We start from the raw sequence: 17890 nt of genomic DNA on the forward strand, positions 1-17890 counted from the left end.
CTCGGATTGGGCCAATCAGTATGTAGGAGCATTTTAATCGCGTATGCAACATGTCGCGATCGTCTTAATTAGATTAGAGAATGTTCGCCTAAAATTACTCCATTTGACAATTTATCTAATCGTACTCGTAACAGTTGGAAACCGTCGTGCGTTTCTCACTTTTGCGGTACACCGGTCGTTGACATGAGGCTGCGAAATATCGTGCAAATGAGAAAGAGTGAAGTGATGAAAAGCTGGACATAACCCTGTAACAATGAGATGGATGCCCTATTTCTAAGTCGAAATACATTCTCTTTATTGTAATCAAGGCTGTATTCTGATAAGAGAAAGGGAGAGAGAGAGAGAGAGAGAGAGAGAGAAAAAGTGAAGGAAAGAGAAAGTAACCGAGCGCGGTGTTTTTCGAATTATTTTGGAACTGCAGGGTCAATATGGGATTGCTATTTGCAAAGTTGTGGAGTTTCTTTGGTAATGAAGGTAAAGGAAATCCTTTGATTAATCCAACATTATGCTTTCTTTCTTTGTTCTCAGAAAATAGCATTTTCTTCACGGTTGATATCAACACGTAGAAAAAATTTACTAATTTATTAGATTTTTACCTTATTGATTTTAATCCCGTTGCTTTTAATATCTGTTATTTACTACTTGTAACTTACTTATCATTTATCATTGCAAAACTAGATACGAATAGATTATACAAGAGTGAAAAATTCTTGTTCCTGGCAATAGCTATGTTTGTTGGCGTATTCCGTTTCTTATTAGTTACTATACTTCCTTATATCAATTACTTGTTCAATTTACTCGCCATATTAACGTTCTTATTTCTTTCGCATGTTTATATTGCGCATATGTATGTTAAGCGATAGGCTTTCTTGTGCGTTATAAATTTACATTTATTACTTGACAGGTGTACGTATAAATTTTATTGAAACATAAATCATTTTTCAGAACATAAAATTGTTATGGTAGGATTGGATAATGCCGGTAAAACAACCATATTATATCAATTTTTAATGAACGAAGTTGTTCATACGTCGCCGACTATTGGTTCAAACGTAGAAGAAGTAGTATGGAAGAATATTCATTTCATAATGTGGGATCTAGGGGGACAGCAGAGCTTGAGGGCCGCGTGGTCAACTTATTACACGAATACAGAATTTATAATTATGGTTATAGACAGCACGGATAGAGAAAGACTTGGTGTAATAAGAGAAGAACTATATTCTATGTTAAATCACGAGGAACTTAGCAAAGCCAATGTTTTAGTTTATGCTAATAAGCAGGACTTGAAGGGTAGTATGACAGCCGCCGAAATTTCAAGGCAACTAGATTTGACGTCGATCAAAAAACATCAGTGGCACATACAAAGCTGTTGTGCTCTCACGGGAGAAGGGTAAATATTTCTTTCTTTCTGCGTTCTCTTACGCATTACATTATGATGCGCTCTCTTGATATATTCTCATTAATTCATCTGTAATACTATTCGTAAATCTAATTTCTAATCTAAACTACTATTTGTTAGAAGAGAATTTGCGTTATAGTGTTAATAAAATGATGATTATAATTGGCATTATAGACTCTATCAAGGACTGGAATGGATCGTTGGACGTCTCAAGAAGACATGACGTACATTATGAGAATTTGTCATAAATTCAACGGAATAACTAAGCTGTATAATATGTGATTAGCGCGAGTTAGTATCGTTGCTACTTTGATGGTCGTACGTATGGCAAAAATAATTTTATGATGTTTTAAAACGATACATTAATTTATAGTACGATCATCAAAGTATAACTGCATATACCGAGAGACAATTACTGTAGCAAATGTTTAATGTATTTCAGAGTGGACGGGCAAAAAATTTATTTATTTTCAATAAAATGATGATACACGCGCGCGCGTTTCTTATATAAAAGCGTGAAAATAATTGTGGAGAAAAAATGAATTATTGATAGGGATAAAGCAAAAAAGGGAAAGGAAAGAAAACAGGGCGAAGCTAAAAGATTGTAAAATATAAAATAGGTTTACCATAATGTACAACGCTTGATTAATTTTACAATATTACAGATACGTTAAATATGTGTTGTTTTACGTTTAAGTAACATGCATTTTCAAGAGTGACAACTGCCAAGTTTTATTTCTCGTTCGCACATAATTCATATATCATTTTTATTCCTGCAAGTACTATCCAATAAACTATCGGTTATTATAAGAAAAAGAAGCGCAATTGGAAGAATTTGAAATAAATTCTTGAAAATAGTCCGACCCGTCACTTGTGTTTATAATAAATGCCGAAGCCGCAGGAAATACTCGTTTACATACAAGGAGAATACATCGTTTGGCTTCTTATGCAAAAGTAAAAGGTACATCTTTGTACATAGTTTTTATACACTTTATTAACAATAAGCAACTGTAAAAAATAACGAAAAAGATGAAAGAAAAAAAAGAAAAAGAAACAAAAAAAAAAAAGTAAGATCAGCAAGTATAGCTCCAATCTATAACATATTTTTAACATTTCTGTATCAGATTTTAAGCAGATTTCTTAGCATCTGAACTACGCAAACAGCTGTAGGACTTCATAAGAAAGATACCCAAGAGACAGTTGAGCATCAGCAAACAGAATGTGAATTGTTCTGCGATACATCGACTCGATATCGGGACGGGCGGTTGTTTGCTGAAGAAACTCGATTTGACTTGTGCGTTACAAATAATCTTAATTAAATTAATGCACTTAATATAACGATACAAACTCATTTGTATGTAATTGTATAATGGAAGAGAAATTTTTATTTATTAATTCCAAATATATTGGTTTAATGTTCAACCAACAGCTGTTTGATAATAATTTGTATGCAACTAGATAGCATCTGGGTTGCGTCACTTAGACAATATTCAGTTAAACTGTTAACAATATTGAGTACCAATTAATGGACGTTGATTAAATTTACTTGAGAAGATTTTGAACATCGTTGTTAAGATAAATGCCGTCTAAAGTCAAGAGTGAGATTCTTACATAGAAAATAATGAAACGTTAATTTTCTCATATTGAGAAATGACCCTTGAAAATAACGAACTATCGCGCATACGTATAATTATCGCACTGTTCTGCACATCATATATAAACATACGTCATTTTCTCTTTAATCGAAATTCTGTCAAAGTGTTTCAATAATATAATTGATAGAAGCGTGGCTAAAAGTAGTATTATCAAATCGAAGATTTTTATCACTGATCCTTGAGTAATTTTCGTACTTGAATTAGTTTAAAAAAGCAGGAAAAATTCAAAGCAAATTCTGTAAGGCGTGCGTGATACGTGTATATGTGTGTATGTAGTGTGTGTGTGTATATATATATATCTACATATATATATATATATATAGAGAGAGAGAGAGAGAGAAATATATTATGTTCAATTTAATAAAGAAAGCAGGCCAACCAATCCTGCGACGTTGTTTAAAATCACACGAAATCGTTAGATCTCTTCTATCCGTCTTCCTCTTTTTTGATACTACACGTACAAGTGACGATCTATTTTTGTTCCGATAGTATTGCTTTTTAAAAATATTGACATGAAAATCAACGATCCGTATGGTAAAAGTACGTGTGCTTTAAAGTTGTAACGAAATCTCTACGTTAAACCACATAAGTTAGAGATAATGAGGACTACAATGAAGTTGCACTTATCGGTAATTCATTATCTTAGATTGTTACGTTCTGCGCCGTGATGTTATATAAATAGCAAATAGCGAATAAAATGTATTTTAAAGGAAAACGCAAAGAAACATTAGGATTTTCTTAATTTCCCGTCTATCGTATATGAAACGAAAGAGTTTGATATAATCGATATCAATAATCGATACTCCTTTAAGGGTGGACGCACATATAGTTGTGCATTTATCAGATTAGGTATTAAGAAATGATCGCGTATATCACATATTATTTTTAAATATCTATTTATTTTCAAGTTTGTTATAAATAAAGAATCGCACACTCATACATCCTCATAACAGTGGATCTACCACTGGTCATCCTTAATTTACGCGTATCTCGTACCGGCTCGGTATAAGACCGAATCGTTTTATTAGTATGTTTGAGAAAATCTAAAACCAACAACCTGTGCTATGGTAAGCACTTTGAAGGATATTTAATTAAGTATTTAGTTAGCCTTGTAAGTGTTTTCTGTTACGGAGACTATTAGGTAGTGGGAATCGTGACATACGTAAACTTCCTGAGCAAGTGAAATAATATGTGCATCTAATTGTAAAACATCGTAACGATATGTAGCACCGTGTACATACATATTTGGCATTGGCGCTAACTAATATACCAACCAATATCGTTTTTATTATCCTTTGAAATGTGAGGAAAAGAATTTACGTCTATATCGATCGAGAGGTGTATTATAGATTCTAAAAAATAAAAACGCGCGTAATTTTGGGCAGTGTTCATTGAATTATCGGGCGATGCCGACGACGACGATCATGTTCTTTTAACAGTAAGCGCTATGCGCTTACTATGCTATATCCAACGTTATCTGCGTTGATAATTTCTTCCGTTCTGAAACGCTTAATTATCCTTCGAAATCGATCGGATTTACCGCCTTTTATCTTTACAATCGGTATCTGGTTTTATTAGATCATTATCATGCGAATATCAAGCGGCAACTATGTACATCTACACCTTACCTTATCTACTATCTCAAGAGACTGCTATCTTTAATATTCTTTTTTTTTAATTCGGCAGTTGTTACGTACCAAGCTACGTTTTTCACGATGCTCGGATCACGCAAAGACGCAAGCCGCGACTACGCAAATGCGGCTAAGATGTCTTCGCGTAAGAGCGACATCGCGTTACAAGACAGAAAACGGTTCCTCCCCCTACGGTAGCTTTTAATCCTTGTAACTTGGCGCGTCCATCCGTCAGGCGGCGATTAAAAATGATTTCCTCGGAATCGTATCAAAATGAAGTTAAAACTGTCTCGTACTCGTCGAATCGATCGATTTTCATCGCCGAGCTCTCGCAGAGATCAACGATGGTCGTGGTTGGTAGATATGATCTTAAGGTGGCTTTAATGATACTGAAACGTTGCGCGCAAACACGGGTCTCCATTTTATTTGACGGCCTTCATCAGTAGATCGGTGCTCAAAGATTTGGGCCTTTCGATGGGTAAGCCAAGAGCACGAGACCAAACCAAGGATGAGAGGACACCTAAAGCGCGCGATACACCGAAGAGAACGGTGTAAAAATTCATTTCCTTCATACCGTAGTATTGCAAAAGTACACCCGAATGAGCGTCCACGTTTGGCCATGGATTCTTCACTTTTCCGGTTTCAAGAAGAATAGGAGGTACGACCTTGTAGACTTGAGCGACCAACTGGGGAGAAAGAAAAAGCAATTGGGTATAGTACCGTAAGTGGGCCGATATACGAAAATTGAGATGAAGGTTGTTGAGAGATGACATCGATAAATTACCTTGAAGAGGGAATCGTCCGGCAAATGTTTCAAAGCGAACTCCCTCTGACACGTATATCTGGGATCGGTTTTCCTGAGTACAGCGTGACCGTAACCAGGCACCACCTGGCCGCTCTTCAGGGTATTCCAGATGAAGTCTTTGAGCTTCTCGTCGCTAGGATTCTCTCCTACTTGGGAACGTAATTTTTCCAACCATATCAACACCTCTTGGTTCGCCAAACCGTGAAGCGGACCGGCCAAGCCGTTCATGCCCGCAGCCAAGGACAGATAAGCGTCGGACAAGGCCGAGCCCACCAAATGAGTGGTATGGGCCGAAACGTTTCCACCCTCGTGATCGGCATGGATGGTGAGGTAGAGCCTCATAAGCTCGACGAATTGAGGATCGTCGTAACTGAGCATGTTTGTGAAATTCCACGCCCAGTCTTTGGAGGGGTCGACGGCACCCGGGCCGTTGCCGCCTCTGTAAAGGTTTCGATATATCGTAGCGGCAACGGCGGGCAATTTGGCGATTAAATTCATCGTATCCTCGTAAACCGATTCCCAGTACTTGGTCTTGTGGACTCCTTTATTGTACGCTTTCACGAATTCGCTCTCGCTGTTCAATATAGTGATAGCCGCTGAGAACTGCGTCATAGGATGCAGGTTCTTTGGGAAAGTGTTCATGATCTTGACCACGTGCGGCGGTAGCGCACCCCTCGCTGCCCATTCCTGCGAGATCGCTTGGACTTGTTTCTCCGTTGGAACCTCTCCGGTTATCAGAAGCCAGAAAAGACCTTCCGGTAGTGGTTCCTCGCCTCCGCTAGCCTTCGGAAGGATCTTCTGGCACTCGGGGATCGATTTACCGCGAAATCTAATACCTTCTTCGGGATCGAGTACGGAAGGTTCCCAGACTAATCCTTTGATACCGCGCATCCCACCGTATATCTACGTATCGAGTTAAATCATATTAGCATAAATACATATTAGCATTTTTTTGGTCGTCATCGCATTAGCTTATCGTAATACCATATCGACGGTGACATCTCCGACTTTGGTAGAGCCATAACTCTTGCGAAAAGATTTGATGCGTTCTTGCTCCTTGGGTATCTTCTCGGATAAAACTTTCTTAAGGTCGGTAGAAGCATCGGCTAACGATCGAAAGACCACAGAGCTCGTAACCGTGCTTGTCAATTTCTGAAACGAGACAGAATGGACATTGATAATTTCGCCATAAAGACCGGTATGCGCGAGACGTGAGAAATGCGCAAAGATCGCAAGATATCTATAAATGCCGAACCACTGACATGGCATATATGAATTACGTAAAAGAGGAGGCGCGCGCACACACACACACACACACACACACATTAACCCACCGTTAATGCCAATACGTCAAAAGTGGATAAGACGATTCACACGCGAACGATCCAACTTCCACGCTGCTACGTCAAGATTTCTACTCGGAGATTAATGTGCTCTCTTGAGAATATTAAGTAATGAACGGGCGAAATATCAATCGATAAAGTTCATCGGTTGATTTTTTCAATCGTCTCTATTTCCTTATCGCGTCTCGTATTACGCGCGTACATCTTTTTTCGAATTAACGAATCTTTATATTCTACGTACGCTCGATAGATCGATAAGCGACGTTTATATAATATTAATCATAGATATTAAATTATCGAAGTTGAAGGCAATGAAGGAAGCAACGTAACGATTTGAGATACGACATTTTAATTAACACGTTCCAGCGCGATCGTTCTACATCGAAAGGATTTCCTATTGCTAAATAAACTATCCGTCTTTTCGTTCAACGATCTTTATTCGGGTTATCGTTTCATCGTTCTTCGAGAAAGCAATTCTATATCTATAATATATTCGTTAATTAATTTCTTTTGCATTTTTTGACCGAAAACGAAATAATTTTAAGTAAAAACTTTGCGCGATCGTAATATCTTAATACGAAGCGCGTGGTCATTACTGATACGTCCATATCGCGTGCATGAATCGGATCGTTCGGTATGATATAAAATGGGGACCCGTCTCGAGATCACGAGGTCTCGCATTAGAGGTCATTATCATGCTTTGCCTCGCGGCGGTGGTAATACCGGCGATCGTTGAAAAAATCGTCGCTTGCCATCGAGTAACGCGATTGGCTCTATTTTTACTCACTCGCGTGATACTCGAGTGACGTTGACAGTCGTTTCTTCGTTGCCTCGTCCGTTCGTACGTTCGTTCGTCCGTCCGCTCGTCCGTCCGCTCGTCCGTCCGTCCGTCCGTCCGTCCGCCCGCCCGTTCGTCCGTCCGCCCGCCCGTCCGTCCGTCCGTCCGTCCGTTCGTTCGTCCGTTCGTCCGTTCTTCCGTGAAATTCAAATTCGAACTTGATCGTTCGTAACTCGACCTGACGAATACGAGCTGGATTTACTAACGTTAACTCTGTCGTTATTCGTGCATAAGAAAGATGTCGGCCGATCTACACCTTTCGATTCTTAAAAATTCCTGTCCAAAGATCACACTCCTCCTTTTACGCACCGCTCTTATCTTTTTGCTCGATAGCATACTCTATAAAAGAATTATTATTTTTACGTATAAATATTACTTTGATTCGACGTATAACCTGCAATCGATCGATCCTCTTTTCTTTACGTTTTTTTAACAACAGCTCGATCGAGGTTCGGGTTAACGAGTGTCTCTACTTGTTCGAAGTGATTTTTATTAATTTTTCGTACGAATTTCATCGATGAGATAAATACAAGATTCGAGCGTGTCTTCGATCGCTTCGTTAAATCTCCGTCGCAACATTGTTCTCAGAGAAACGATGATTTTGGAACTTGGCCAGTATAGACTTAAAGATAAAATCGCTCGTGTTTTATCGTATTATGTAATTTAACGTTACAACGAGTATTGGACACGCAAATATATCAACGTAGTACCTATGTACTTCATAACCTATGGAAAGAATATTATTTCGTTCTCAACGATACGAAACGATAGGCATATGAGAACATATTCTTTTGTTCTCTCGTCGTTGCATCGAGAAGACGCGTCAAGGCATGTGGTCGATCGTTTGCAAAAAGATATATTGGCTGCTTAGTGCGTAACACGAGACAGCCATTGTCGTTACTACCTACAATTATCGCCGAGGCAGGTACAACGATCGAAGAACTTATCGGATACGGTTCGTCTCACGCTTTAAACTCGATAATGGTGGAACGACAATTGGTAACGAAACGATAACGATTAAAAATTTATCAATCCGATACGTTTCTTATATATAGAACTTATTTGCTCGTCGATTATAAATGCTTCGCGTCTCGTCGTATCGTAGTTACGATAATTCACGAGACAACGACGAACTTTTATCTGCTGCCGTCTGCCGTTTCGCCGTCTCTTGACGGAAACAATACTTTTGTAACGCTATTAAAAATCTTAGCGAAGGAATTAAAAAATTGTAACCATTTCCCGTTACGTCGATCGAGCTGGTGCTATTTTCCGCGGTACCATTTCATCGAACATCAATCTCTCGCCCAGGCGCAACCCGACGTTTCTCCTTAATCGACGAGAGCGATCGACGAGCAATCGAGGATTGTTCTTACTTTACGCGCACGTCAAATTCGAAGGAATGATTTTCCCTCTTGGAAAGTTCGATTAAGCTTCGTACGTCTGGTATGCGCGTCGTGTAATTTGGACGCCGTATGTAACTTTTTTAACCGCGCCGTGTCGGATACTCTTCGTCGCTCTCTTTCTCCTCCTACCCATAAAAAGGTGCTCGTACTAAACGAACCACGTTCCTAAAATTGAAGGTACGCACTTGGTTATTATTGCGAACGCGAATCTTTTGTTTCATTCTTGGACGAGTTAGAAACGATATTTTCCACTGGAACGGAGGCAATAATTTATCGAAAATATGACGCGTTAAATACCATAGGAGCGTCGGTAATATATCTATACGATATACTTAGATACATTACGAACGCGTAATCAATGATATAAGTCTTTTTCAGGCGTAAGATCACTAGTTTCTTGCAACGCGAGAGGAAACGTTTCTTCCAGATACGCGCGTGGTTCTTCAGTTTCGAATATCTCCCGTTGGTACGCGCGAACGTAGACGCGTACCGACTTTCATCACCGTTCAGCGTTTCAGCGGCATCTATTTGTTCCTTTTTATCGTATCATAGTCCTTGGAGCGTAAGACATAGGGCATGCCCCCCGTGGACGAATCCAACGAGATATTATATCTATACTTGTTTCTTGTAGAAAGAAAGGCGAACGATGACGGAGACAATGACACAGGCTTGTCGCTGGCACGAAAACGAAACGTAAACGACTCGAGAGTCGTAGGTACGAAGTAACAAGAGTAGATGTGTACTTGTTTCATTAAATCCTCGATTCGGGAAAATCGTTTCCGAGCGTATGTGCTCGAGTGCGGACGCATTTTTAATCAAATTATCACGCATCGACGACATGTGTGATCAATTGTATATATTATGCGCGCGCGTGCGTGCGTGCGTGCGTGCGTATGTTTGATTAATTATTAGTAAGATAAACCACTCGACGCGCGCGCCTGATAACACTTGGTATCGCATATTACGTAACAAAGAGCGGCTTGTGAAGGGCATTGCCAGTTGGTGCACACCCGCGAATCGCAATTATCTAATTGATTTCGAGTCATGTAATCGTCAAACGGCGTTAAAACGAACGACGGAGGGTGTTGGCGGTCCGGTCTCGAGAGCTCTTTATTAGTCCTGAAATATATATGCTCAACGCGTATCAATGCGAGGAAGAGAGTTAGAGATCCAAACGCGCGATTAAATTTCTTGATGACTGATCGGACCTACGCGACAAGGACAGATTTACGTGGACCGAAATAAATTCAAACTGTTTACGCGTAACGTAAACAACGTGATATATACGTAAAAAAAAAAAAATACGCGCGCGCACACACAGTTATATATAAAAACACGCGTATAGAAAAATAATCCTATCTAAAGACGAGAGCAAGGTCTACACACCTTGGTTGGTAGACGACGCTCGACGAAAATGAAACTACTTACGAGGCCCGACTAAAAATAAAGTACGGTTTCGAGTAGAAAAGGAAGAAGCGCAACACTGAAATAATTCGTTATGCGATTCGGAGGCCATATGCCTGTATGCGCGACGTTAGGTAACGACCGAGCCGTTTATAACGAGGGCGAAAGAATGCTATCTTGCCAGAGAACTTGGATAAAATAAAAGGAGAGAAAGGATAGTTTCGCTCGACCGACATCCTTTCCCCGATCACTCTTTCGCTAAACTCCTCCTCTTGCTCGGCTCGTGCAGGAACGCATTTGAACGGAGTAAAAATATATTCAGCTAGATAACAACAACCGTAGGATGCGATACCAATTACTTCAAACACTTTTTGAACTAACTGCTTCCTTTAAATACTCTTTACGCAGCAAACAATTGTTTTGAATACTTTTCGAACAGAAATAGAAGAGAAAAAAAGTGAAATCGGTCGAGATATCGCGTAGATCGGAACAGATAGATATCTACGATCCGATCTAAGCGGATCGTGCTCGAGGGTGGTATGCGAAGGCAGGTGCTATCAAGGATTTCTAGGGACGGGTCACGACCAATGTGGATCAAGAAAATGGGTCAGATTTTTGACCTCGAAATGTCGCCAAACTTAGCCCACGCTTCGCAAAATAAACATCGCCATTCTCTATCATACCGCTACTATCATCGTATCACTTATTTTCTTCAATGAACGTCTCTGTTGTCCGCGAATCCTCGAATAACTCGTGCGCGCTTTAAGCGAACGCTTCGCGGCACGACTATTCTTTTTCCTTTTCCATCGAAAATATGTAATAATACAGGTAAATCCGATGACCGAAGAAAACAAGAAAATAGATCTAGACGATTTTAACGATATACAAAGGGTTGGGCTCGAGAGAACAACCGCGAACGAGCGAACAGAAACGAACCCTACGAGGAACGAAAGATTCCATTCCGAGATGGACCTAGGATCGCACGTCGACGATACATTCTTCAAAAGCAGCAAACGCCAATCCTAATTGTCAATTATATCTTTCTCCTTCGGAAAAAAGAATCCGAGAAAGCTCGATCGCTTTTCTCTATTTTTTCACTATTTTCGGAGATACGCGTCTCGTATTTTTAGACGAATCAAGAAGTCCTCATGCCCCACATTCTTCCATCTTGTCGCGTATGAGAGCTGAAAGAAACTCTAATCGATTCTATCGATTAGATAACGCGTTCGGTTTTTCATTCCTCGGTGATAATTATAAAATTGGTTCGAATGTTTCTTCGAATGTTCGTCGTATTACGTATGGTCGATGCAAGACAGAACGAAGGCGCGAGTATTGCTCTAGAATTTAGCGCGAAAAAGACCGAACAAGAATTTCCTTTCGATGTGCTCGATAGCTACTTTTTCATAGAGAATACAGGATTTTTTTTTTTAGATTCTCAAGTCCGTTCATTTGTCCGCTCGTTTAAACGGAGAAAGAATATTTGTCCACGACCAAAAGATAGATATTGCCGATCGGTCGGCACAACAATTTTATTACATAACCAGAGATGACATTGATCGAAGAGTAAACTCTTGGTCGGTAAGCTAGATGTATCACTAACGGAATACCTAAAATATAGAAATGTCAGGAAACAATCGACCTAAAATCGATTTACCTATTATATCGTGTTTATCGTACAGCGAAAAATTCGACTCGTCGTCGTGTATTTTCCGACACTGGAGTGCATCCGCCGTTTGCCCGTCGAATAACGGGGCACCCTTTCCAGTAGCTCGTTCCAATAGGTACGCTTCTTTTCTCACGCTCTTCGTCAGCGGGAGAGAGAGAGAGAGAGAGATGGAGAGAGAGATGGAGAGAGAGATGGAGAGAGACAGAGAGCGAGAGAGAGAGATAACAGCAAACAGCAGACAGACGGACAGACAGCCAGCCAGGAAGAAGTAGAGATTTCGAATGTGAGATTTTCATCTCTTTGTGGATGCAGGATAAGATGGATCGTAAAACGGAGGTCGAGAATTATCGTAATATTCGTCGTTCGCGATGCTCGACAATGGTAGGTGATGTCGGTCGATAAAACGAACGCCCTCCTCGAACATCCGAGTCTCCTTAAGAACGTACCGTGCCGTGAAAGGATGGCATATCGAGAGAATCGGTAGGGAGAGAGAGAGAGAGAGAGAGAGAGAGAGAGAGAGAGAGAGAGAGAGAGAGAGAGAGAGAGAGAGAAAGGGGACGGAATCGATCGACCTCCTCTTCGTGAAAACGCGAGATCCGCGAAAATTACAAGCCAAAGTAGGTCTCGCGAAACAAGATGAAAGCTTGGGAATGCTATCCTCTCTCGATACCTATCGCAGATCGTTCGAATTTCGCACCGAAATGGAAAACGTGTCGCTGTTTCTTGCGAATTATTCAAATCTTCCTGATTGTTCCTGCTTTCTACACAGTAATACGGTGCAAAAACTAAAGAGATAATAATTCGTCGCTTACCTGTAATTCGAGACATCGCTTGGAACTAAAACGGAATAGTGCCATCGTCCTTTCTATCCTGAAGACGTAGATCCTCTTAAATAATTTACCGACAAATCGACCGACCAATCAACCGACTGACCACGCGGAGCTCTGCCGCTCAACTCAACCGACTCGTCTCTCTCTTCTCTTTCCGCTAAGTATTCGAGTTCGCGCACGCGTTCTTAGTCTTCTCCTTCTCGTCGACCGATAACGCAATGGAAAGTACCCCGAATTCTTTCGAAATTTTCACGATATTTTCACAAGCTTCTATAATTCATTTCAATCTTCTTTTTTTCAAACCGTTATCTTTCAGCAACGTCTTCTTTGACCGACGAGATTCTAATAAACTCTGTTTAACTTTCGATCGAATCCTTCTGGTTCGTTTACAAATTTTCATCTTTTGAAAACGCTCGACTTTTAACGGACATTTATTATGTGTATCTTTCTTATTGGCCTGAATTATAAATTACCATAGGCTTTTTTATCATAGCCTCTTGCCGACATACTCGAGCGAAAAAAGAAAGCAAAAAAGACCGAAACGAAGAAAAAAGTAAAAAAAAATGGGGGCATACACGTATGATGGCGTATATCACTCGACCATGAGATCACGTCAAAGTTTGGCTTTTTCGTGAAAACGTGTTCGACGAAAGATTTTTCGAAAACTTCAAATAGGGGAGGGGGGGGGGTAAGATAAACACAACCGGCAGTAGGAAATACAATCGAAAATAATGACAAACCGAAGTAACTATTTATGTCGCGTTTGTCTCTCGTCGAGCAACGATAATCAACGCATCTTTTCCACGAACGAAAGTGCGCACGAGACGAGAGACAAGAGCGTGCACGACTTGTCGGAAAAGATACGATTGTGCGGAGGTATCGAGGTCAGTCTTCTGTTTTATATTTTTCGTCTACGCGTATACCATTGATACGCGTCTATATGGTATCTAAAGATCTTTAAGGATGCTTCAGGTTCTCGAGAACGACGGATTACCGGAGCATATCTGTATAAAATGTATCTCGAGGGTCAACGCGGCCCACGAACTCAGGGAACAATGTCAACGCGCGGATGCGAAGCTGAGAGAATTATATGGCAAAGCGATCAAGACTGGTAACGCTTTGAGATATGCCACGGTAAAAGTACGTGTCCTTATTTTGGCGTCGACCGAACGTTGGTTTTAAATTAATGCCTCGTTATTATTTTTTCTAGGATCAATATTGTCAAACCGACAAATGTTTTCAAGTTCTGACGGAAGAAGCAGACAGTCGTTCTTCTTTACGCAAGGACTTGGTCGTTTGTAATAACGACAGTTCTCCCCTGTCTCTAAAAAGTACTGTGCCAGTATCAAATGAATTCAACGATAATCCTAAGACCGATAATGAGATATCGCCGGATATGGATAATAAGTTTGAGCGGTCGATGCAAGAGTTATCTGTCGTCAAAAGAGAAGCTTATCGTACGAGAAGATTGACGATGTTCAAAAGAGTTACCTCGATGGAAAATTTGAGAAATCACAAAGAAAGACAAAGGCAGTATATAAAGAAAAATGGTAATGCGAAACACGACGCTGCTGAAAAAGACGGGCCTATAAATACTGAAAGCGCGTGTAATAAGGTAGCCAGAGTTTCTGTTGCGGATTCTGAATTAAATCTCGAATGTCCTCGATGTGACAGATCTTATTCCAGTAAGAAATCTTTGGAGAGGCATATTTTAACTCACGACGAAAAGGAACTCAAATGCGAAAAGTGCGAGAAACAATTCTTTCACGTCGACAAATTACTCCAACACGGTAAACATCACAGGTCGAAACAAAAGTCAAATTTGGTACCGTGCAAAATATGTAATAAAAGTTTTAGGAAAACCGACACTATGGTACGGCATTTGAATGTTCACAAAAGAGTCAATCCTAAGGAAGTATTTTCTATATTGAAAGAAATCAGGGATAGGAGAAAGCTGGAAAACAGCGTGCAATCTTTAGAGATTAATAATCGATTAGTCCCTTCCGTACAAGATCAGAAAAATGTAGAAGATAGAAAGGCGTTCGATAGCGGCGTCAACGATCCGATAAAAAATTTAACGAAACAAGTATCGGACGCAGAGGAGAAAATCGATAATTTTTATACGTCCAGTTCTGATTCTAATAGCGACAATAAATCCGATTCTTTCGACAAGGTACCACTTTATCGTTGCAAACATTGCAACAAATGTTATTCCGCGGAAAGGTCCCTTCAGCGTCATCTGTTGATGCACGACGAAAAGAAATTTGTATGCAATGTTTGTAACATGAAATTCTTTCGGCAGGACAGACTTAAGAGCCATAGAGACAGATATGGACACGACGAGGATAAAGATTGTTCTATACCTCAAAAACCACCGGACGACAAGTCGGCCATTAAATTAATAAACAGTTGGATCAGAGAAGAATTAGATTCCGATAACGAAGGGAAGGGTTTCCCTTGCGAGATCTGTGGTAAATCTTACGACACGAAGAAATCGTTGTTGAAACATCAGACCAACGCTCACGATGTACAAGAAGAAAATTGTGCAAGCTGCGGTAAGGAATGTGGGTGTGCTGTCAAGCGTAAAGGAACTCGGAAAAGTAACGAAAAGGTGAAAATTTTTACGTGCATGGAATGCAATAAAACCTTTGAAAAGGAAATCAAGTTACAAAGGCATATGCGAATACACGAACGTACGAAAGAACAACAAGATTCGAATTTCAAAAGGTTTTTGTGTCATATTTGTAGCAAAACTTTCAGACAAAATACAGGTCTTATGTTTCACATGAGAACCCATACAGGATACAAGCCTCATGTTTGTAAGTATTGCGGACGAGGATTTACGTCAAATTCAAATTGTATTAATCATGAGAGAACGCACACCGGCGACAGGCCATTCGTCTGCCACTTTTGTAGCGCTGCTTTTGCTAAATCTTGCACTCTCAAGGCGCACATCACTACGCATACCGGCGAAGCCAATTATCACTGCAAAACTTGCGGCAAGTCTTTCAGAAGATTAAAATACTTGAAGGAACATAGATTCACCCATACGGGGGAGAAACCGTATGCGTGCAAAATATGTGGCACGGCTTACAGCCATTCCGGGAGCTTGTTCGTTCACGAAAAGAAATGTAAAGCCCAGTACAATAATTATCAAGCCACGCCGACTCCAAATACGCAAGATTACGGACAACCTCAGGGAAATGTCTGCGCGAGCACGCCGGTTATTGCTCCTATTGTTTCAACGCTGCCGCAATCTCATTTAAGTAATATCGGTGGTAGTTTAAGTTCTCAAGCGAATAAAAGTTATATGGACAGCGTTCAAAGGATGAACGCGCATGCTGCTGCCGCCGCAGCTGCGGCCGTAGTCGGTACGTCTTCGTTGCATGTACATCCTAGTCCGGATATTCCAGACGTAGCATCGGCAGTAAGAAACATCGCTATCATCGGACAAGTATTTTACTCTTAAAGATCAAATTGCAAGGAGAAAGAAAGGAAAGCTAACCAGAACCCTTCTGTGATACATGACAATTTTTAACAAGTCCCCTTGTAAAGCGTTAAGATACGTCGTATATGTCGAACGCGTGCTATGATAGAGAAATATTAACAATTTTTTTTTTCTTTTTTGCGGATCCCTACGCGGATTATACCGTATCGTTATCGGGTTAATGGGGGTACGCGACGTAGAATTATATTTTTCATTTACGAGGATGAACGAATTTAGAACGTTCGATGTAATTTTACGTTGGAACGAAACGCGTAACATGTATCATCGGCGTAATGCCAAATTGGCGAATAGAAGGAATATTTCCTACAGGGAAAGAAGATGATGCATCTATTACGGATAAGGAACGTTCGCTTCGATCGATATTTTTATTAAAATTCGAATCCCGTTTTACGAGTTATCCACATACGTTACTCTCAAAGTGACTTTATCTGTTACAAGTATCGTTGAGCGGTCTCGCAGATTTTGTTTCTTATATCGAATTAATTCGTTGTAAATAGATATTCGGTGATTGTAATTAATTCGACGATTCGACGATTCGACAACAAATTTCACATTGTATAATTGAGAAGTTATACGACTTTGCGTTTATCGATTCTTTTTATCTTTTATCATGGAAAATCGCCTTTCCGATCTGCAGCTTTCACGATGGCACATATCGATTATATGTTGAGCGCGGAGGAAACTCTAACCGCGTACTTTATTACCGAAGTTAACCGTACGTACGCATAAAAGCGAGAAGTAACAACAAAGGCGTTATTAAGAGACTTTCGATAAGACTTCCGACGTATATCGGTCCGTTCCTATCGTACGTATGCAAAAGAAAGAGATATCGTCGTGTGTGCGACGAAGAAGGAAGGAGGGGGTACGTTTGATGCGACATGTCACGCACGAATGTACGAAACCGTAAGGGTTTTCATGAGAAACGCATCGAGAGAATGCTTCTCAATGCGTGGTTTTGTCGATTCCAACCGCCGTAAACAATTTCGGTTCGCCTCAATACCTATTAACTATTAAATTGTGTTTTCGATACGTATAGGATATACGCTAAAAGGACAAAAGACGTTCGACGTGGAAGATCGCTTCTCGCTTTACACGTACATACAAATTCGTACAATTACGATAATTCAATATGGATCATATATGTATACAATAAAGAGCAATCAAATATTTCGATTAAATTTATTAATTCGTTATTACTTATATATATTTTTTTCGAGCCATGTGAAAACTTGTAACTTTCTCTTGATATTTTTATTTCGAGCTAAAGTATATGAAATAAAAAAACACTCACCGGTCGTATCGTAATACCGATCGATCGGTCATTCCGTGGATAATAACGTTATTGTTTAAATAAGCGGCGAATCATATACCGTATATTCTTTCGAGTTAAAAAAGGGAAAGACGAGAA

General features: G+C 40.1%; 3 protein-coding genes across 5 annotated transcripts; 2 read left to right on the top strand and 1 right to left on the bottom strand.

Moving 5' to 3' along the window:
• The first annotated feature begins 127 nt into the window (after positions 1 to 127).
• LOC122627866 (ADP-ribosylation factor-like protein 5B) lies at positions 128 to 2674 on the top strand. The gene is made up of 3 exons (XM_043809472.1): positions 128 to 474; positions 946 to 1390; positions 1574 to 2674. Exons 1-3 carry the CDS (start codon positions 429 to 431, stop codon positions 1620 to 1622), a joined length of 540 nt encoding a protein of 179 aa, XP_043665407.1. The 5' UTR covers positions 128 to 428; the 3' UTR covers positions 1623 to 2674.
• Positions 2675 to 3933: 1259 nt separating this feature from the next.
• On the bottom strand, positions 3934 to 13096 carry LOC122627821 (probable citrate synthase 2, mitochondrial). Its single transcript, XM_043809394.1, has 4 exons — positions 12957 to 13096; positions 6475 to 6642; positions 5470 to 6393; positions 3934 to 5371 (listed from the first exon to the last, which is right to left on the bottom strand). Exons 1-4 carry the CDS (start codon positions 12999 to 13001, stop codon positions 5108 to 5110), a joined length of 1401 nt encoding a protein of 466 aa, XP_043665329.1. The 5' UTR covers positions 13002 to 13096; the 3' UTR covers positions 3934 to 5107.
• Positions 13097 to 13418: 322 nt separating this feature from the next.
• Positions 13419 to 17664, top strand: LOC122627803 (oocyte zinc finger protein XlCOF6-like). 3 transcript variants are annotated; one of them, XM_043809353.1, is made up of 4 exons: positions 13419 to 13858; positions 13947 to 14114; positions 14185 to 16428; positions 17097 to 17664. In XM_043809353.1, exons 1-4 carry the CDS (start codon positions 13706 to 13708, stop codon positions 17193 to 17195), a joined length of 2664 nt encoding a protein of 887 aa, XP_043665288.1. In that variant the 5' UTR covers positions 13419 to 13705; the 3' UTR covers positions 17196 to 17664. The 3 variants fall into 3 exon arrangements, with proteins under 3 accessions (XP_043665288.1, XP_043665289.1, XP_043665290.1); XM_043809354.1 differs by having other exon boundaries at positions 13947 to 14108; XM_043809355.1 differs by lacking the exon at positions 17097 to 17664 and having other exon boundaries at positions 14185 to 17046.
• Positions 17665 to 17890: the final 226 nt, after the last annotated feature.

The sequence above is a fragment of the Vespula pensylvanica genome, chromosome 3 (genome assembly GCF_014466175.1).
Source record: "Vespula pensylvanica isolate Volc-1 chromosome 3, ASM1446617v1, whole genome shotgun sequence".
In the NCBI taxonomy this organism is placed as follows: domain Eukaryota; kingdom Metazoa; phylum Arthropoda; class Insecta; order Hymenoptera; family Vespidae; genus Vespula; species Vespula pensylvanica.

Coding starts and splice junctions, on each gene's coding strand:
- LOC122627866 (XM_043809472.1), top strand. CDS start 429: ATGGGATTGCTATTTGCAAAGTTGTGGAGTTTCTTTGGTAATGAAG. Junction 475..945: donor GAGTTTCTTTGGTAATGAAG/GTAAAGGAAATC, acceptor ATCATTTTTCAG/AACATAAAATTGTTATGGTA. Junction 1,391..1,573: donor TGTGCTCTCACGGGAGAAGG/GTAAATATTTCT, acceptor TTGGCATTATAG/ACTCTATCAAGGACTGGAAT.
- LOC122627821 (XM_043809394.1), bottom strand. CDS start 13,001: ATGGCACTATTCCGTTTTAGTTCCAAGCGATGTCTCGAATTACAG. Junction 6,643..12,956: donor AGCGATGTCTCGAATTACAG/GTAAGCGACGAA, acceptor GTCTCGTTTCAG/AAATTGACAAGCACGGTTAC. Junction 6,394..6,474: donor GAGATGTCACCGTCGATATG/GTATTACGATAA, acceptor CTCGATACGTAG/ATATACGGTGGGATGCGCGG.
- LOC122627803 (XM_043809353.1), top strand. CDS start 13,706: ATGACAAACCGAAGTAACTATTTATGTCGCGTTTGTCTCTCGTCGAGC. Junction 14,115..14,184: donor TGAGATATGCCACGGTAAAA/GTACGTGTCCTT, acceptor TATTTTTTCTAG/GATCAATATTGTCAAACCGA. Junction 16,429..17,096: donor ACATCGCTATCATCGGACAA/GTATTTTACTCT, acceptor CTTTTATCATGG/AAAATCGCCTTTCCGATCTG.